This window comes from Elephantulus edwardii, unplaced genomic scaffold, assembly GCF_000299155.1.
Source record: "Elephantulus edwardii isolate Elephantulus edwardi_28Jun2011 unplaced genomic scaffold, EleEdw1.0 scaffold00019, whole genome shotgun sequence".
NCBI lineage: Eukaryota > Metazoa > Chordata > Mammalia > Macroscelidea > Macroscelididae > Elephantulus > Elephantulus edwardii.
In genome coordinates, this window is record NW_006399769.1 from 18,925,991 (window position 1) to 18,947,771 (window position 21,781).

General features: G+C 36.3%; 1 protein-coding gene across 1 annotated transcript in view; it reads left to right on the forward strand.

Moving 5' to 3' along the window:
* Positions 1-21,781, forward strand: part of CEBPZ (CCAAT/enhancer binding protein (C/EBP), zeta) — a 56,833-nt gene that overhangs the window by 12,966 nt on the left and 22,086 nt on the right. Inside the window, exons 3-13 of the mRNA XM_006882392.1 lie at positions 2,056-2,287; positions 2,936-3,101; positions 5,356-5,444; positions 7,281-7,334; positions 8,036-8,138; positions 8,246-8,314; positions 13,723-13,789; positions 15,192-15,292; positions 16,512-16,569; positions 17,021-17,214; positions 19,413-19,499. Of these exons, the coding sequence (XP_006882454.1) occupies positions 2,056-2,287; positions 2,936-3,101; positions 5,356-5,444; positions 7,281-7,334; positions 8,036-8,138; positions 8,246-8,314; positions 13,723-13,789; positions 15,192-15,292; positions 16,512-16,569; positions 17,021-17,214; positions 19,413-19,499 (1,220 nt within the window). The remainder of the gene's footprint in view (positions 1-2,055; positions 2,288-2,935; positions 3,102-5,355; positions 5,445-7,280; positions 7,335-8,035; positions 8,139-8,245; positions 8,315-13,722; positions 13,790-15,191; positions 15,293-16,511; positions 16,570-17,020; positions 17,215-19,412; positions 19,500-21,781) is intronic.

Sequence of the window (21,781 nt, forward strand, 5' to 3'; positions counted from 1 at the left end):
TGAACCTGGAGAGAGGATGAAAGGCACCCAAGCATCGAGGACTCTCCTTCATAGGGTCGCTATGAGTCGCCTTCAACTCACGGCACTTAACAACAACAACAATGATATAGATAGAGGGATCTCTGGTGGCTTATTGATAAGGAGTTGTGCTGCCAACCCAGAGGCATGCAGTTTGAATCCACCAGCTGCTCCTCCGAAGAGAGATGGACACTTTCCTCTCGTGTGATTAAATGCCTCTGAAAACCCGCTGGCAGATCAACTGTGAGGCGGTTTTGACTTGATGGTACACAGTAACTATAGATGGTAAATATATTAATTAGTTGATGGACATAACTTTATTGTTAATACTGTAGCCACATTTGGGTTACCCAAAATGAAAATTTGAACTAGGTCAATGAGCTAATTCAAGCTTCAAAAGTATGAAAAACTAGAAGAAAAAATTATCTTACAAATAGTGAAGATATTTGTGTAATTGAAGAGTCAAATGCGATAACGGTTACCCAAGGTGGTGGACAATGTTGAGTGAAGCTCCCCGATTAAAACAAGCTTGGAAGTAGGAGTGGCATCCACTTCTGTAACAGCTTGCTTCCAGAAATCCTGTGAACCTGGAGAAAGGACAAAAGTTATACAGGTGTCCAGGACTTTTGTTCATAGGGTCGCTATGAGTAGCCTATACGGCTCGATGGCACTTAACAACAACAGCGTTCATCTAATACTCCTCAGATTTGTCTGTTTAGAATAGAGTATATGACTAGTAAAGTGGATGCAAAAGTTTAAAAATATAAATGTGCAGAAGAAATAATAGAATATCACCAAAGGAGAGGAGAATTTAACTGATAATTGGGGGAAATTAGGTATGCAAAGAAATGTGAGAACATTTCACAAAATTTGCTTTCTGTTTTTATATTAAGGCGAAAAGTAATGAAAATATTTGGAACACAGGAATTAAATATCCATATAGTATTAGGGCATAGCCAGAGAACTGTCTTGTAGGGATCCTTTCGGGCATTTCTAGGACTCAGCAATTATGATAGAAAATTTGAAAATAATATGAAATCATACCTGAACAAATTGAAAAGAGATGCTTTAGAGAGAAAAAGACACAGGTTTGAATGTGTAAGGGACTATTCTATAGAAAGAGAATTAGGGAATTCTGTGTTGATTCTGAGGGTAGAAATAGAATTAATGATGAAATTGCACAGGAACAAATTTCAGCTGTGGATAAAGAAAGGATTTTCTAACAACCTAAGTTTTCCGGAATTGGAGTGGGTATCTGATGGGATACTAAATAATCTACAATCACTGAAAATGTTGCGCAGCCACTTCCTGTGGAAGTTCATTGATTCATTTAGCAGATGTTGAGCTGTAAGGAGATGCTTGGCTATGGAGATACAATATATGCACAGTTCTTTCTTGGAGCTTTAGGGGGTAGCACAAAGAAATTGTGTTAAATCATGAAGAATGTAAGCACAGGCCTAGGAATGAGGGAAGGTGTTGTTTTAGATACTAGGGATATTACATAATTAGTATGTAATTTTAATATGTAAAATTCTCTGAACTCTTTGCACTTTAATTTTCTGTAATTTATATATTGTTTTCATTTGAACTATTTGGGGATATCAAGGTCACCCAGCTAATAGGTAATGGTAGAAGAACAACTTAGATCTTCTAGTCTATGACTGTACCCCTAGATTAGTTTTCTTACCTGTTTTTCAATTAGTCTTTCATGTTGAGTTCATATCAATACAGAGAATATATATTTATACTATATACACAGAATATGTAGTGATATTGTGTAAACATTTTCTGCTTGGAAAACAAAGGAAACCACAAACTTGGATGCTTCTTGCTCCTGAATTTTTCTGGTGCTGTCATTCTTTCTGTTCTGTTTCTTGATTTCACTTTTCATCTGATAGAAAATGAAACAGTCTCTTATTCTGAGATAAACAGGAAGGTTAACTCTAATTAAGATACAGTTAGTTGTCACTTTTAACATATGGCTGATGTTGTGGAGATGTTCTTTGCATAAACATTTGGTCTTTTTTCTTTTTACAGAAAGATGTTGGATCCAGGATTGTTGTCCTGCTCCAAGCAAGCTCTGTTTCTTAACCTTGTTTATAAGTCTCTCAAAGCTGATATCATGCTGCGCCGGGTAAAGGCTTTTCTGAAGAGGTTGCTTCAAGTTACTTGTGAACAGATGCCACCATTCATATGTGGAGCTTTGTATCTTATTTCTGAAATCCTTAAAGCAAAACCCACGTTAAGAAGTCAACTAGATGATCATCCAGTATGTTTTATGACTTTTTTGAAATCTTAGGGTTTAAAGCACATGGGGTTTTGATTTTAGGTTTCTTTCCATAGGTTTTGGTGACTGACTTACTTAGTTCTCTCTTTAGAGCATCTCAGATGATGAGTCTTAGAGTCAGGTAGACCTGGGTTGTCTTCCCAATTGCACAGTTTGTTGCTTATTGCCTTAGTGGTAATACATTGCATTTTTTTTTAATACATTGCAATTTTATGGGAGTTTTCCAGCTACCATTGAGTTGATTGACTTATGACAACTCCATGTGTTGTCAATGGCTCATTTTTGAAGTAGGTCTTCAGACTGCTTCATTCTGAAATATCACTGGATAGACCCAAGCATTACCTTTTGGTTAGCAGCCAAATATCTTAACTGTTTGTACCACAATATAGTTTGAGAAAATTACGAAGCTAGTAGACCTCAGTTTGTCTTGAGGCTCTTGGCTCAGAATTTACTCTTACTACCTTTCAAGTATAGAATAGGTGGCTAAGATTTATGTTTGATAAGACTTTTGTGCTCTTTTTATCCTGCCTTCAATAAACAAATATTCAAAAGTCTATATTCGTTGAACATAAACTTTCAACTTAGAGTTCATGGAAAAGAGTTCTTTGTAAAACTTGTTTTTATTGGTAGGAATCTGATGATGAAGAAAATTTTGTTGACGTAGGAGATGATGAAGACATAGAAAAATTCACTGATGCAGACAAAAAGACTGAGCCAGAAGAACCTGTGTGTGAAAGCAGTGAGGAAAGTCAAGCACGGAAGCCTGCATCTTGGGTGCACTTCGATAATATGAAAGGTGAGGATTCTTTTTTCTCTTTGATTTCGATTTTTTTAAATGGTAAATAATCTTTACATTATTCTATTTCATTTTTATACCAGGGATTTACATTTCCTCTGATTTTAATAGAAGTTAATATACCCTTCTGGAAATCCTAAGTATTGCTTATGTTTAATATTTCATAAGTGGAAATGTTCAACATCTTTGACCAATATTATGTATATGTGTAAATCAGTGATGTGTTTGACAAAACTTCCCATAATAACTAAACATTTTAAAAATATTTTTAATTAAATGCGTTAATTTAAAGCTGTGAAAATTAAATGAGGAAAAAAACTGGACATGGCAGATACACAGAATTTCTTTTCCTTCAGCTGTTATGGATTATAGATTGAGCTGTGTCCTCCTGAAATAGGTATCCACGTGGGTAGGCCATGATTCTCAGTATTATCATCCTCCACTTTGTGATCTGGTATAAACATAGTTTTTATGATCTTATAGAGGCAGAATACAGGCTTAGATTATATTCGAAGTCAGTCCTTTTTTTTGAGGTACCATAGGGACAAGGGGTGACAAAGGCGGAGTGACCTGACTGTAACCCAGAAGGAATAGCAAAGAGGGCAGCCCCTCCTCTGGACCTGGACTGCTTGCACTGGCAACCTCCTAGGCCCAGGAAGTAGAAGCCTGTCTTCACTTAAGATGCTTAGAAGCAGCAACAGAATTGAGAGATGTGCCATAAGTTAACTCACAAAATGGGAAAGTTGAGTCCTTTCAGGAACAGGTCTTCCTGGCTGGGTGTGAGCTTCTGTGAGCATTTATCAGGGGAGCTAATGAGTTTTATACTTGGCCCAAGTTTTACTTGGCTCCAGTAGGCCAAGGAGCAGGTCCAGAGAGAGACTTTCCTTTAAACACAACTGAAAATGAGGCTGTCCTGATCTACATGGACTTCCTCTAGAGCAACTGAAAAAGCCTTCGATATAAACCAGCACTTTATTCCACATCTCCTAAACCACTAACAAATATTTCTGTCTGTTAAAAACACACACTTAAAATAATTCTGTTGCAGCACTAGATAACTAAAATACCTTTGAAGTTTCTTCAGAGGCTTCACACATTGAACACATAAGAAGCTAATTAATGTAGTATATGTTAAAGTTTGACTTAGAAACAAAAATGATTGGTTGCATATTGTGACTAGTGTGGAACCTTTAGTTCTTTTAACTTTTATCTTGATATTCACCATCTACAGCTTAAAGATAGAGCGCCAGGTTAAGTGATTTTTCATCTATATACACAAAGTGAATTAAATCTGTTATTAGAATGTTACAGCTAAAAACATCTTAGAAATAGAAAATACAGCTTCTTCATTTGCTGGCACTTATTAAAAGAGAATAAATCAAAAAAACTAAAGAAAAATGAGTTTGAATTTCAGTGTTGACGAAGAGTCTTGAAAATAACCGAGAAAGTGCCAGAAGAGCAAACATACCTATCTTGAAAAAAGATATTTGGAATACTTAGAAGCAAGCAAGAAGAATGAAATTTCATCTCATGTATTCTAGACATATTATCCAGAAGAGTAGTCCCCGGAGAAGGGCATCATGCTTGGTAGAGGGTTACCCAGAAAGGGGGTGAATCTCAACAAGATGCATTAATAGAGCAGCTGTAGCAGTGATTGAGATGATGGCACAGTACGGGGGTCAGAACCAGATCAACAGCACCTACCAACAAAAATAAAAAACCGTGTCACCATATCCATTTCGTCACACATGAAGTGATTATTTTGGGTCAAATTAGTTACTCTGTCTAAATGTTAATCTTCCTAGATAAGTGTGTGCATTATAAGAGAGCAGTCTCATAGCCTCCAGGAAAGTTTTCCATTAATTGTCTTATGATCCAAACTAAGAATAAAGTAGACATTTGGAGTACTGTAAAGCTCCAAAAGACTTTAAGCCTCTTTCATTGTAAAGTTATTTGTCATCAAAATTTTTCTGACCTTATTGAGCCCAAAACAAGCACTTCTTTTTTTTTTCTTATATGGGAAAAAAGGTGTTTTTGTAAGGAGCTTTTACTAGGGATAAATAAACTCCCTCGTTTAAGAAATAACAAATACTAGAAATAGATAAATCTTAAAAGGGCTTAGAATTTTCAATCTGGTTAGGATACCTAGCTAACATGTTGGAAATCCTGTGTTATCTGTGGAATTAATGGTGCTGATTTTATGATTTGGACTAGGAATAAGACATTTTAGAAAGACTTTTTTTTCTCCCTTTAGGTGGCAAACAGTTGAATACATATGACCCATTTAGTAGAAATCCATTGTACTGTGGAGCAGAACATACATGTCTTTGGGAACTCAAAAAGGTAAAATAATTCACATTGCCTTTTAATACATTTCTGCTGTATTTGACACTTTAAAATTTTCATTTTCCTCATAAATGATAAGTAAATCTATATTCTTATTTAAGCATATATTTTATAGGCATGTAAAGTATGTGTAAAAGGTGTAATGCTTGGTAATCAACAAAATAGAAGCATTATACTAAATTTCCACATTTTAGGGAAGGATGTTCATTGTATATTCGTTTTATAGAAAGTATTTAAAATGCGCGTAGATGTAAGTGAATTATAGCTAGCTAATCACATCTAACAACTCTATTAAGTGGACGAATTTTTCTTTATGTGTTATTAATCTCTGAAAAGTTTATCAGGGCTTTTTTTACAAAATTACCTTTAAAATTTATCAAGGAACTTATTTAAATAATTTTTATGATTTCTTTGGAAAAGCTATGTAAGCATACAACTATTATCAAAATATAGACACAACCCCAAAGGGCCCTGATACCCTTTGAGTAAATCTGGGATCCAAACTCTTTTCATAGTACCATGATAGCATTTGCTTTTGTGCTATGTTGAGAGTGGCACTAATGGCATAGGAGAAATCTTGAGTTGAACCCCTCATGCCTTAACACAAGTTGAGCATGACACACCACACTGTACTGATCACTGTTACTCTTTATATCTCCACGTACTTCTTCTTTAAAAATGAATTTTAAAAAATAAACAAGTCAGGAGCTCTGGTGGCCTAGTGGCAATAAGCTGCACTGCATTCCCAGAGGTATGCAGTTTGAATCCACCAGATGCTGTACTGGCGAAGGAGGGGCAATCTCCTCCTGTACCAGTCAAATCTGATTTGAGAGTATACACACACACAAAAATAATAATAAAATAAAATTTTTTAAAAAAAATAAACAAGCATAAATAAATATGATTGTATTAGTAGTCCAACTCCCCACAGACTAGGCTACTGGAGCTCCCTAATTGGTTTGGTTTTTTTGGTTTTGTTGTTTTTTTTTATCCTAAGTATGCCTTTTAATATTCTATGTGAATATATGGAAAGTATGAAGACTCCCCTTATGCCATATGCATAGTGTGAATGTTACATCAAGGAAAAGGTTAGCTAGCTGCCTTTTCATACAAGAATAACTGACACATAAACTATTCTGGTGTTTTCTTGAAAAATGGGAAATAGAAACCATTTAACCCAGCAGTTCCACTATTGAGAATATACCCTAAAGAAACCAGAGCCACAACTCAAACAGATATATGCACATCCATGTTTATTTTGCTGCATTATTAACAAAAGCAAAGAGATGTAAGCATCCCAACTGCCCATCAACAAATGATGGATGGATGGATAGAAAAACTGTGGTACATTCACACAATGGAATATTATGAAGCACTGAAAATCAGTGAACTCATAAAATATGACATAACGAGGGAGACTGGAGAACATTATGCTGAGTGAAATATCTCGATCACAATAGGACAAATACTGCATAACACTGCTGTTATAAACTAGGACAGATAGGGGACAGTTTGGGAAGAGTGGATAGATAATTTAATATTGCATTAGATCAGATGAGGGAAAGAATGAACTATCTAAAGGAATATATGACTAGGCATTTTATGTATGACAATCTAGAAGTAGTGGTGCACTGCAGGGAGGGGGCAGAGGAAGAAAATGTGCAACAATTTTGGAGGGAAAGGAATCATTTTAAATGGTTTAAAAAAATGTAATAGAGGGAGCCTAAGGCCAAATGTTTAAGAACTTTTCTAATGCCGTCAGTTTCTAAGTTTGAAATCTTTGGAATTTCAAGAGTTGACCCTAAGTGCTGACTGTCTACATTTTCCTTTTAGCTGTCTGAGCATTATCATCCTTCTGTGGCACTTTTTGCAAAGACTATCCTTCAGGTGAGTCTAAATATTACACAAATAAGAAATACGAGTAACTAAATAAATAATTTTAGATCATAATTGGCCTTAATGTATTCTCCAAAATAGAATTAGAGATGTATTTTGCTCTTTTGTAAAGCAGTAGTAGCTTCTTTAATCCAGAGCAACAGATAATTCTTCCCATTATGAATGGGAAGATGAGATGGACCTAGAGAATTCAGGATACCACATTCTGCCTTTTTTCCTAAATCAAGATTGCCCATGTCTTTCTTGTAGTGGTGTGTTTGCCACTTGAGGGTTTGGATCCTGGTTAATAGTTAGATGATTTACAGTATTATTCTTTACCTATTTATAAGATCAGCATAATCGTGTGTGTGTGTGTGTGCGCGCGCGCGCGCGCACGTGTGTTTGAGAGAAAAAAATTTTTCATGTTAAGACTGCAAAAGAGGGATACCTGATCAATAGTTAGATAACTTACAGTATTATTGTTTGCCTATTGATAAGATCAGCAGTGTATCCAGAGTGTGTGTGTGAGTGAGAGAGAGAGAGAAATATTTTTTCATGTAAGAACTCTTGCATAAGAGGTATATCTGAAACATTAGGTGCTATTTACCTCTAAGTTGCAACACAATAGTAGCTTGCTTTGTTCTTCTTTTCTTATCTGGGCACAGGTATGGTATTCAAGCTCTTAAATCTTACCCCTTTTCCCCCTTCCCCAGGGAAATTATATTCAGTATTCTGGGGATCCACTGCAGGATTTCACACTAATGAGGTTCTTGGATCGATTTGTGTACCGAAATCCAAAGGTACATAAAGGCAAAGGTATGCTTCTATGTACTTAGTTATTTGACTTTCATTGTTGATATTTTGTTTAAAGTATGAGCGTATAAACTAGGTGTTTACATTACTCTGTTGATTTTACATTACAGAAAACACTGACAGTATTGTAATGCAGCCAAAAAGGAAGCATTTTATAAAGGATATTCGTAATCTTGCTGGTAAGTACAAAGCTTGTACAGTTGAAAGATATTATAAGGCAGTGATACATACAAGTGTAGTATTCTCTGCTTCTCTCGATTAGAATAAAGCTTGAGCAGCAGAGGCACTATCTTCTGTACTCAAAAATATTTATGTATTTTCTAGTATAGTCTATATCTGTCTGGGCTTTTCTGTTTTCTTTTTAAAACTTTAATGCAAAAAATTGAAACATATCCAGAGTAAATAGACTAAATAATGTGGTGAAGTCTCCTGTATTCATTAGCCAGCTTCAACAAGTATCACGATTTTCCCTTTTATAAAAGACTTTTTACTGTGATTTCACTGAAAGGTTATAAAGCAGATTGTTTTACCATTCAGACATACATACACGTTTAGTTTTGGTAGTGATTATTATCTCTACACTGTAACATCATTCTTCCCATTGCCCCTGTGTGGTTCTCGCTTCCATTCATCCATCTGTCCTCTCCATTCCTGCCTTCTGAGCTTTACCCGTAGGTGAATGCTGTGCTTTTCATCTTACAGGGGTTGGTTGCTCTTTGGAGTGAATACCTCTCAGGTGTCATTGTTCACCTTACAGACTTGTCTGTTGTCACAGGGGTGGGTTCAGTAACTAAAAGACTAGAGTCTCAGGGATTTTACACGTCTTATCAGATCAGGGAGCCTCACTATTTTTTATGATTTTGAGTTGTGTTCTCTAATTATATCTCCGTATATGTAGGACCCTCAGCTTACTCTCTTTTCAGATTAGTCCACATTTTGCATTTTTTTTAACTGTTGCTTCATGAATAACTCTAAAACACACAACGCTCTTTTATCGGTCAGACCATCTTTTAAGCTCTTTAATAAAATTTCCATCTCGTTAGTTGATTGTCTTATGTGGTGGCTTGCATGTTCCTGTGCTGTGAGAGCTGTGCTACCATTATTTCAAATACCAGTTGAGTCAGCTGTGGACCCAGGTTCCAGTGGACTTTCAATACTTACAGAGATTAGGAAGCAGGACTGGTCAGTCACTTCTGAAATAACTGGCCGATGAAAATCTTATTAATAACAGTGAAACACTGGCTGATATAGTGCTGGAGCATGATCCCCTCAGTAGAAGACAGTTGGTACAGGTGGAGAAAGTTGCTTCCTCAAATAGTCTTCCTTAATAGACCGCTAAGTTAGCCATTTCTTAATAGCATGGAGAGGGTAAAGCCTTCAGCTAATGAGGGACTTTCTTTGTTGATTTGGCACTACTCAAAATGATAAAAAGATTCAAGCTTATATTATTCATTAGAACATGGAATATTTGAAGTATAAATCTAGGAAAATTGGAATTCATCAAAAATAAGTGGAATAAATATCAATATTCTAGACATGAGCAAACTTAAATGGACTAACTAGTATTTGCCATTTTTAATTAGACAGCCATATGATCTATGCCTGGAATGACAAAAACAAAACAAATAAGGTCAAATTCATTGGTAAAATAAATATTTCAGAATCCACCCTGGAGAAGAGTATTGAATATACCATGGACTGCTAGGAGAACAAACAAATTCGTCCTAGAGAGGTTGACACCAGGTTGCCTTGGAGGCAAGGATTCTGAAGCTTTGTCTGACGTACTTTGGACATGTTGCAAGGAGGGACCAGTCCTTGGAGGGGGATGTCATGCTTGGGAGGGTGGAGGGAAAGTGCAAGAGAGGAAGACCCTCAATGAGATAGATTTGATTCGGTGACTGGGTAAATAAGGGTAGGTGTGTCAGAGACAATAAGATTGGCACAGGATAGAGCAGGATTTAGGATTTAGTTGTACACGGGGTTGCGATGAGTCATGGGTGACTTGGTGGCACATAACAATAACAACCCTGAAGTGTAGTGTTTTCAGTGATAGGATAATATCCACAGGTGTACAAGAAAAACCTATCCATATGACAGATTTCCACACCACAAAACTAAGAAATTGAATATTTCTACCAAAATCTGCAGTCTGACATTAATCAAACATAGTCAAGATGCATTACTAATAATGGTTATTAGAATGCAGACGGAAATAGGATGGTGGTTGGAAAATGGGGCCTTAGGAATAGATATGAGGTCAGAGATAATATGATGGAATTTTATATGACCAACAACTTACTGCAGATATATTTTAGGAAAACTAGAAATGGTGACTGTACATGTGAACATTACTGGATGTAATAAATGCACAGGAAAAAAATGGGATACATCTGTGGGATAAAACAGCAGAAAAACTCTGTATAATGGTTACAACAAGATAGGGCCCAGCTATAGAGCAGACCCTCAGTTCCTCTGTGTTGCTTTTGTTAGGTGTCATCAAGTCAAGTACAACTCTTAGTGACACTGTAAACAACAGATCTGAACCCTAGCCTATCCTGTCCTGTGCCATCCTCACAATTAAATCATAGACAGGTGCAAGTTGACGCTACAGAACATTAAATCTATGAGAGGAACAAAAAGTAAAAAAGACCATAAGTATATATCTCACCTGGATTTAGAGACTAAGGAATAGATTTGATGTACCAATTAAACATTACATAATTGTGGAAGGACATCATACAAGAAGATAGCTCATTAAAAAAGGCATGGGGGAAAAAAGATCAAGACTGATGTCAGAAAAAGATGCTCAGACTTGCTGTTGAAGCTAGAGAACTAAAGCAATAGAAATTATGATGTAAGAGCTGAAAGGAAGATTTCAAAGAGTGGCTTAAAAAGACAGCAAAGTACTGTAATAAAATGTGAGAAGACCTAGATTTAGAAAACCCAAAATGAAGAACATGCTCGGCATTTCTCAAGTTGAAAGAACTAAAGAAAAAGTTCAAACCTCAAATTGCAATACTAAAAAATTTGATGGGCAGGGTATTGAATGACACAGAAGTTGAGATAATATAGTTACTCTACTGAAAAGAACTAGTTGCTGATGCGCCATTTCAGGAGATAGTAGATGATCAAGAATTAAGGAACCCTCACTGAAGTCAAAGCTCTAGGAATGATTCATTAAGGAGAATGGGAATTCCACAACACTTTGTTGTAGTTATATGAAACTGAAACCTATGCCAAAAGGCTATTTATTGTTTGAACACGGAAACATTGAATGGTTTGAAAATCAAGAAAGGTGTACATCAGGGCTGTATCCTCTCTCTACCTGTTCTGTCTGTATGCCAAACAAATCATGCAATAAGCCATGCTTTATAAACAATTAGGATTGAAGGAAGACTGAGCAGCAGCTTTCATTATGCACTTGATGCAACCTTGCTTCCTTAAAGTCAGGAGGACTAGAAACACTTGTTCTAGAAGAACAAAGACTATAGCCTGCAGTATGGGTTATGCCTCAGCATCTGGACAAGAGATAACCCTCACCACTGGCCAGTAAGCAACATCATGATAAATGGAGAAAAGACTGAAGTTCTCAATTATTTAATCTTGCTTGGTTCCATAATCAACACCATCAGTACTAGCAGTCAGGAAATGAAAAGATGAATTGCATTGTCAGAGTCTACTGTCAGGGACCTCTGAAGTTCTGAAGAGCAGTGATGTCATTTTAAAGACTAAGATGGCACCTGATGCAAGCCACGGTCTTCTCAATTGCTTGCCAAGCATCTGAAAGTTGGACAGTGAGTAAGGATGACAGAAGTAGGCTCAATGTCTTTGAGCTGTGATGTTGGAGAAGAGTACTGAATATATCATGGACTTCTAAGAGAACCTACACTTCTGTCCTAGAGAAAGTGAAACCAGAGTGTTTCTTGACGGCAAGAATGGTGAAAATCCATCTTATGCTTTGACTGTGTTATTAGAAGGAGCCAGTCCTTGGAGAAAGACTTTATGCTTTGGAAGGTCAACATAAGAGAGAAAGAGACCCTTGACAAAATGGATTAACACAGTGACTGTAACAGTTGGTTCAGTGTGTCAGATATGGTGAGGATGGCAGAAGAGATCTGCTGTTGACCAGGTTTCTGTGAGCTGCCGTCAACTCAACGACTCAACAGCACAGATCTTTTAATGCACTACCCATTTGTGCAGCTAATTTTCTGTATTTTCAGAAGCTCTGGTGGTCTAGTGGTAAGAAGCTCACTGTAATCCAAATGCAGCTGTTTAAATCCACCAGCTGCTCCACAGAAGGATGGACAGTCTCCTAGGTGATTCATATCCTCTGAAAACCAGCTAGATGGTCAGCTATGGGTTGGTTTGACTCAGCAGCACAGAACCCTTGTGCCTAAGATCTGAACTCATTTTTCAGTTAATCAGAGTTTAAGGTTAAACTGATCCAGAAGCAAACTCATTGTTGGCTGATTGATTCCAATAATTAAGAGAGACTATTGGACAGAGTCTACATGTTTGTAGAAGCCAACTGCCACATCCTTCTCTTGAGCAGTTCCTGGTGGCTTCTTCTATCCACAGCCATCCAGTTTCACTGCACTGAGAGGACTCCTAAGGTTACATTTATATTTTTGAATGAAGGTTTACAATTCAAAATCACCTCTTTTTCTTTCTTTTTTTTTTTTTCCATTTTATTTTATTATTTTGTGTGTACCGTCAAATCTGATCTGACTGGTACAGGAGGAGATTGCCCTCCTTCTCCAGCACAGCATCTGGTAGATTTGAACCGAGCACCTCTGGGATTGCAGTGCAGCTTCTTGCTACTCACTTTGTTTTCTGTTGGCTGAATTCACAGAGATCCAGAGACATTCAGGGACTATATACCAGAAGTCAGAACATTGGTATTAAAGACCAAATTCCCTTTTTGTTAATAAAGTTAAGGTGGAAACTTATCCTGAAGAAGGAAAACTTTTTTTCTTAGTTATCTTCAAAGTTAAGTAAAAATAAAGTTAATTTTGAGTTTATTCCTCTAATGCAAACACTGTTACTTTTATGAAATGAAAATAGGAAGTCTACAGTAGTCATTTATTAAGAGAAGCTCCTTTATTAAAGGTGGAGTCCATAGGTGACACAGAAGTTTAAGTGCCCCACTGCTAATGAAAAGGTTGATGATAGGAGTATATCCAGAGACATCTTGGGAAAAAGATCAACCATTGAAAACCTTCAGGAGCACAAGACTGTTTTGATGCACATGGATTCATGAGTTTGAATCTGCTACTACCTAGACATGCTTAAGCATGCAGTTAGTGCAGGACAATGAGAAACTGTACTCTGTCATTATGAGTCACACTGGTAGCCATGTGTTGCCTACTCCAGTGCTACAACTGTTACTAATGAATTGTTCCAAATGGTAGGGTCATCACCACATGGACTTCACCTGAGAATTGTCCTTTACTCTGTAGGATGCCATCTGCTCACCATCCTCGTATTCTAAGACTGTAGAAGTTTAGGCATTCCATATTTATTAATAACTTGGAAAATGTGAAAAGGATTATTTGAATAAATTATTATTTTTAACTTGTTTTTCCAGTGAACAGTAAGGAGTTCCTTGCAAAAGAAGAAAGCCAGATACCCGTGGATGAAGTGTTTTTCCACAGGTAATATGTTTAGTGTCATTTTATTTGAGGAGTTATTTAAATCTAAATTACATTTCTTTAAAATTATAGTTAGCAGTAGCCTCTCTTGAAAAGATCATCTATTTTTGTGAAGGGAATGTATGAATCAATCATTTGCTAAACTAAGTAAAACTAACAATACTGGGTCCTTTGCTTTTTGCCATTTAATAAAAGGATTTTGTTTTATGAAACTTCTCTTTTGTAAGCTTAATTCCATGGGCTTTTTGTTTGGGTTTCTTGGTTTTGTTTTTAAATCATTTGCTTACAGACTACTTTTGAGTAGATTTAATCTAAATTTAATATGATGATAAGCATCTCATGAGTAATTTTTACAAAACACAGTCCTTAAGGCAGAATTAGCAAAACTCTTTGAGTTATTGTAAAAAATATGACCTAAAGCTACTGATAAAGCTATTATTGCCCAATAATAGTAAAATAATTGCTCTCTCATCTGGTTGATTTGTTGGTTAGGTTTATTTTTTAAAAAACAGAGAGCTCTGGTAGCCTAGTGGCAAGAAGCTCCACTGTAATCCCAGAGGTACGTGGTTCAAATCCACCAGATGCTGTGCTGGAGAAGGAGGGGCAATCTCCTCCTGTACCAGTCAGATCTGATTTGACGGTACACACAGACAAAAATAATAAAATAAAATAATAATTTTTAAAAAAAACCCACCATTTTGTGTGAAGAATTTTAAAGGAGTAATTCCATCCGTAGGATACTGGGCTTCACTCCACCTTAATGTAAGAATAGGACTGACTCAAGACAGCTAGTTGAGGTTCTTTAGAGCCTTGTTTTATTACTCTGATTTTTATATCATTAGTGAGAAAACTCCAGTCTCTTACTATGGCATTTTGACTAAAACAAGTTGTGTTTAAATGAAGTAGTTTTAATAAGAAACTTACATTTTTTTACATTTACTGCACTTCATTGTTTGATCTTTAAAGTGTTGCTAAACTAAAACACTTTTTGGGGGTTTTGTTTTTATTCTGGTTTTTTTTTTTTTTTTTTAATTGATTGTAATGAAAGTTTACAGAGACTTTGGATTTCCATTCATTCATTGTTGAACTTTTCTCCCTGCCCGCCCTTCCCCAATTCACTTTTCTTTTTGAAAAGTAAAAGAAAAATTGCTTTCATTGTTATTGAATCCCTCCCCTCAAGTCCACTCCACTATACTACTTACCTTCTGGACTCCCATCACAAGTATAATATCTAATTATATATCCCTTTTAAACAGTTCTTTCTGTTTTTGAGCTTTTATACCCAATTGATTATGCTTAAAAAGTTTTACAGTTGTGGTTTGTGTCACTGTTCATAATTGCTTTAGTGATGGTGATAGGTCCTTAATAAAGCTATCAAACACATAGCATGTTTTTTTTATTTTAGGTATTATAAAAAAGTTGCCATTCTTAAAGAGAAACAACAGCGACATGCAGATGAAGAAAGTATAGAAGATGTGGATGATGATGAATTTGAAAAAATGATTGGTAATTAGTTTTTATGACTCTTCAATTTATAAAGTAACTTGTCTCTCTTTATAGATGATTAGTGGCAGAAGTATCCGGACCTTACTTTTTTTAAAAAACCATTTCACTTAAAGCAACATGCTGAGCACTCTGAAAAATTAAGTATTTTGATAACATATGGAAATTTGACCACTTTTGCCCCAGAAAACTCTGATTGAGCTTTGAATGGTTAATGTGAGGAAAAAAAATTTACTTACATGTTTATATTCATTTTTAACATCATCTTTAATATAGAATCTCATTTTGCTAGAGGTGTTTTTTTTTTTTTGGCTAGAGTTTTTTATTTGAAATGAACATTCTGTGTTTTAGGGGAAAGTTTACATAAGTTAATTAGTGTTCCAATCGATAATTTATACATAGTTATTCTATAATAATTGGCTACAATCCCCACAGTGTGTCATTATCTTTTCCTCACTGGGTTTCCATCTCCATCCTTCTGATTTTCCTCTCCTTTCTTGTTTGTTCATCTTTGGTTTGGGGTAAATGTTGCCTCTTTGGTCTTACATAGTTGGTTATAGTGCAGTAGCACTTTCTTGCCAGTAATTACTTATTTTATAGGCCAGTCTATTAATCAGCTAAAAGGTAGTCTCCATCATGAGTTTATTGGAGAGAGGGTCTTGAATTGTGTTCTATTTTTAACCATTCTAAGTAGAACCTTCTCTTGTCTTAGTGTACTTGAGCCTAGTAGCCAGCACCATCTAGTTCTTTTGGACAGACTTACTTGCTTCCTCTTGTTGGTTTTTCTGATCATTTTGTATTTGTTATCAAATCTGCTATTTGACCTACTTACTTCCAGCCCACAGAGTTGGAAAATTTTGCATTAAAACTGAAACAAAAAGCACAGGCAGTGAAAAGGTTTTTGTTAATTCTATTTCATTCTTATCTATTAACAGTGAAATAGTCCAATAGAGTAAAAAGGACCGTAGTTGCTAAATTTCTTATTTGCTATTTACTCTCTTTCTATTAAAGGGTTGTATAAAGAAGCTGAAACTAACTGGATTCATAGTAGTTTAGGGATTTGAGGAAGGTCACTATGTTCTTAAGTCTCTAAACTAGCAAGTGTCCTATGTGATTTCGGGTTTACTTGTGAAGCACAGCAGAAGCATGACCATTATAATAATGATTGTGAACCTTGTTCTTTTTTGCATTAGCTCACAATTTCTGTATTTTTCTCTGGCAGACACATTTGAAGATGATAATTGTTTCGTTTCTGGAAAAGATGACCTTGATTTTGCTGGGTAACGTGCTTTTCTTCATTGTTCTTTTTATTATTACTAGCATTTTGTTCCTCCAGCATTCATAATTACCATCCCTCAGACCACTAGGCTGGAGGACTCTAAAATAATACACAGTAGCATGTTAAATGAAGGTTGTGATCAATCTACAGTTCTTTCTAACTACATCTCTTAAGAGCTTGATGTACCCTGCCGTCACAAAAAGACACTTTTAAAAAACTCCCCTTTTATGCTGTCAGGACATCTCCTGGCCCAGTAATTAAAGACTTGGCTGCTCACAGTTGGTCAGCAGTTCAAACCCACGAGCCAGTAAGATGACAGTATTCTGCTTCTGTATAGATTTATGACTTTGGAATCCCTGTAAAACATTTCTACTCTGTGCAGTAGGGTCACCGTGTGTTGGAATCAGTGGCAGCAGGTTTGAGTTTGCAACAACTGTTTTTTGTTTTTTCAGCAATGTGAAAAAGAAAACAAAAGGAGCTAAGGATAACTCAGAATATGAAGATTCAGAAGGCAGTAATGAGGACCTGGAGAACCTGGATGATGACGAGGTTTCCTTAGGAAGTATGAATGAAGAATTTGATGAAATTGATGAAGAGGGAGGAACATTCATGGATGTATTGGATGATGAAAGCGAAGGCATTCCAGGTGATTATTAGGAACAAATGACAGTACAAATAAACTTTTTCCTTCCTTTCCTCATCTTCAAGGTTAATGTTCCCCTTGGAAGTTTTTGTTTGTTAACATGGTCCTATGTTCAAATTAACATTAAAATCAGTCAGTACTTTAAAGAGAGTTTTTTGCCCTCTTGGTTGGTAAGACTTTTTAATCAACAGTTAGACTACCTGTGTGCCATACTTGCTGAGCTAACAAATGTTTATGTGTAACCAGGAGAGGATAAAATTGATGAATCTTTAATCCTTCTAAAGATTAAATCCCTGTGCTCATCAAAAACTTTTTCCAGTAGGATGAAATGAAAATGTACTGATTAGGAAAAAACATGTGGCAGTACCATTTCAGACAAGGATCTCATAACAGAAGTTTACAGAATCCTACAGGGCCTCCACAAGAATAAGACTGATAACAGAATCACAAAATGGGGAAAAGACATAGAAAGAATGTTCCCAGGGAAAGATAGGATGGCCAGCAGACACATGAAGTAATGCTCCAAATCACTGGCAGTTTGCTTTTACTTTTTTTAAAATATTTTCTTGGTCTGCTTACAAAGTTCATATACATTGTGTTTCACACTATTCTTCATAATGTGGTTTGTACACTCATTCTCATGAATTATGTTTTATAAAATTAATCACCGCTGGACTGTGCCCATCATTATCCTCTATTTTCAACTGGACCCCTCTATTTTCTTCCCCACCCCCATTCACCCATCAAACTGCAACTCTGTGGTTTTGCCCTACCCATCCTTGCCCCTTTGCTCCCCCCCGCCCCCTTGGGTTCCTTTGCATGTTTTACTAGTTATCCTTCTATTTTTACAATAATGGTATTTGTCCTTATGAGACTGAGTGAGTTCACTCAGCATAATGTTCTCCATCCTCTCCCAAGTTACATAATATCTTTCTAAATCATAAGAGCAAGGGAATATGGCCAGACAATTCATAGAGAAACTAAAAATATCTAATAAAAATATATAGTATTGGATTAAGATGTGTCAGAATATTTTGAAAATCTACTCATGCACACTTTAATAAACAGAATTTAATTATTTTTTAAAAAGCAGTGGGAACAAGAGAGATGCAAATCAAAACCACAATAAGATACCATCTCACCCCACCAACAGTGCCGACGTTTAAGAGCAAGCAGTTAATGTCGGAGAGGTTGGAATTCTCATACACTGTTGGTGGGACTGTAAAATAGTACATCCGCAGTTTGACATTTCCTCAAAAAACTGAACATAGAAATTCTGTATAAACTCGCTGTTCCACCACTAGGAATATCCCCCAAGGAAAATAGAACTGAGGCACAAATAGAGATCTGTAGTACACCATTGTTCATAGCAGTGTTATTCATAATAGCAGAAAAATGGAAACTGCCCAAATGACCATCAGTAAATGAATGGATTGAGAAATTCACACAATGCATACTATGCATACTCAGGAGCAACGATCTCAAAAAATACTATATAACATAGGAGAGTCTGGAGAGCATTATGCTGCGTAAACTAGCTCAGTCACATAAGGACAAATACTACATAAGATCATTATAGAAGGATGACTAGCAAGATATGCACAAGGGTCTGAAGAGGGAAGCAGAGGGGTCAGAGTGGCTGAGAGTGGGGAAGTGAGGAAATCATGATGTTGCGGAGTTTGGTGGGCAGAGGGAGAGGGTGAAGGAATTAGGAAAGACCTACCAGGGACCTGAAAAGTCAGGGGCATAGATCAAAAGTGACTAATTTTTAAAAAAGTGTGAATGATGGAATGTGTAAAACCATGTATATGAATTTTGTATGCAAGCTAATATAAATAATTTTAAATTTTTAAAAAATAATATTCATCATCACCCTGTCATATAAATGAAGAAGGTAGTTGTTTTATCTTTTTAAATTAGCAAAGAGCATCCAAGATTTTGTCCTTGGACAGTTTTCTTTGTCCTTTTATGTATCTTTGTGTATACAGACATACCTGTACAACCTAATACTTTTTGGAATATAGCAGACAGGTTCCTTGTTTTGCATTTCTTGGTTTTATTGGTAAATCTATCTAGTAAATCATGTAGGGGGATCAAAATATGGGTCTGTGTCAGGAATTACTCTTAGGGTTTAGAGTCTCTCCACACCAAAGCTATACCATATTCGTCTTGAAATCACTGAGAGCTGCTTTCATTAACAGAACTTGATGATGATCACCCTGAAGATAATACCAAGAAACACAAGCGCAAAAGTGGAGGTGATTTGGACTTTGCTGGATTATGTCAAGGTAAGGCAATGATGCATCTCTTTCTAGTGTCCACATGAAAAACACTATTACGATTTTGGAAGATGAGTATTTCCACATTGGTTAGTATCTCAGTTTTTCTTCCCTTAAAGTAAGAAATTTTAATAATGGATACTAAATTTATATAATTTTACTAGTTTTATAAATTTAGTTCTTTTATCTCTCTGCCATGTTTAAATGTCTCTAAATCTTTTTTATTCATATTGTAACTATTCCGTTATCTCACTTTTTTTTCTTTTAATGAAAGTTTAGAGACTTGGGGTTTCCAGTCATTCACTGTTGTACTTTTGATTGTTAATTACTAGTTCTTTCAGACCCTAAAGTATGACACTAAGATGGTCCCTAATAGCTAAATTGTATACCTGATGCATATTTAACGTATCTTACTTTCCATTTTGTCTTCCTTGAATGTAAAATCACTTTTGTTGTTGAGAATAATTTGTATGTAGAATTAGCCAGCTGGACTCAGTTTACATGATCCCAATTTTGTTGGCAACATCCAAAGCATCATAGTCAGGAGCAAGTCGAACATAGGCTTCCTTCTCTCCATCAGGCCTAATCAAAGTGTTGACCTTAGCCACATCAATGTCATAGAGGCATGTTTGATTTGGTGCTTATTGGCCTTGACATCCACGATGAACACAAGTGTTTTATCTTCTGTCTTCTTCATGGCTGACTCAGTGGCCTGGGGAAACGTGATGATGATGTAGTGGTCAAGCTTGTTTCTCCTGGGGGCGCTCTTCAGGGAATTATTTGAGCTGCCTTTGGAAGCTCAGCATCTTAGGCTGCCAGAAGGTGGGTGACGTGCAGATCTTTTTTTGGTGGGTCGCTCCAGATGCCCTTCAGTACTGTCTTCTTGGCCTTTAATGCCTTTGTTTTGGCTTCAGTTTTGGGAGGGGCAGGGACTTCACTCTTGGCTTTTGGCTGCATCTTCATAAAGGTCTGATCACCTTTTAATGACAATATATGCTCCAAAGCAGAAGTGCTGCTTAACTTAAAGCCCTACACAGCCTACCATGTTACCAGATGCTCTGTTGACCTCATTTTGAATAATACTCCCTTCAGAATCCATACTAGCTTGAAAGGACCACAAACCTTAAATCAGTAATTACTTTAGATATTTATCAGGATATATCTAACAAAGCTAAGAAACGTTCAGTCAGAACCAACTCATATCTGACCTTCCAACGAGTTTTCAAAGGGGAAGACATTGCCCACTTTTCTCCTGTGGAGCTGCTTTTGAACTGCAAGACCAACGTGGCCTCTGAGTTAGCAGTGCAGCTCCCTCTCAGACCTCCCCAACCTGACAAATCATTAAAAAGAATTTCAAACAGATATGTTAACAGATCACTTCATATCCATATATCCATATCTCAGGCAATGTTGGATGCTATTATAGAAACATCTTTAGGAAACTTTTTAAAAAATTTAAAATTCTTTGTCATTGAGTCAGAACTGACTCATAGCTAATGCGCCAGTGTTTCTGAGGTTGTAAATAGCACAGGAGATTCTCCATCTTCTTTCTTAGAGCTGCTGATAGATTCAAACCACTAGAGAGAAGTACAGCCGAAATTTCATTTGTAATGTATGTTCAGTCAATTCCTATGTCTCCAGTTAGAATTTGCCCATCCATATAGGTTTTGGACTATTAATCTTGCCTGATATTATTTAAGGGGGAAATCTTGATCCTAGGCTAAATCTGAAAGTCAAGAAGACACTATTACCATCTCAGTTATTGAACTGTTGTATTAGGATATTATTGTTGCTGTGTATTGTCAAGTTAGAATCAACTTTTAAAGCTGACTCTCCAGGTTTTCAGAGGCAGTAATTTCACAGATATCCCATAGAGCAGCTAGCTGGTGGATTTGAACTGCATGCCTTTAGGTTGGCAGCACAACTCCTTACCACTACACCACCAAAGCTCCCTATCAGGATATTAACTTCTAAAAATACTTATTCTTAAAATATACTTTTGTCCAAATGCCAGCAGTTTAATGGCGCTAGTAGATAATTGCATTTGTGGGTTATAGCCAAATAAAATATTTTTCTTAAAAAAAGCGATATATGATAGGGTATTATAGTTATCACAAGAGTCCATAATTAAGGGTGCATAGTGAAGTGTACCTGGGGCAGTGAGGGGTGCAGGGGGATTGTATACCAAAGAAAGAATTTTTCTTTTACTTTTTCAAAGAGAGGAGCAAACTGGGGCGGTGGGGGGGAAGGCTGGGCAGGGAGAAAAGTGCAACAATGAATGAATGGAAATC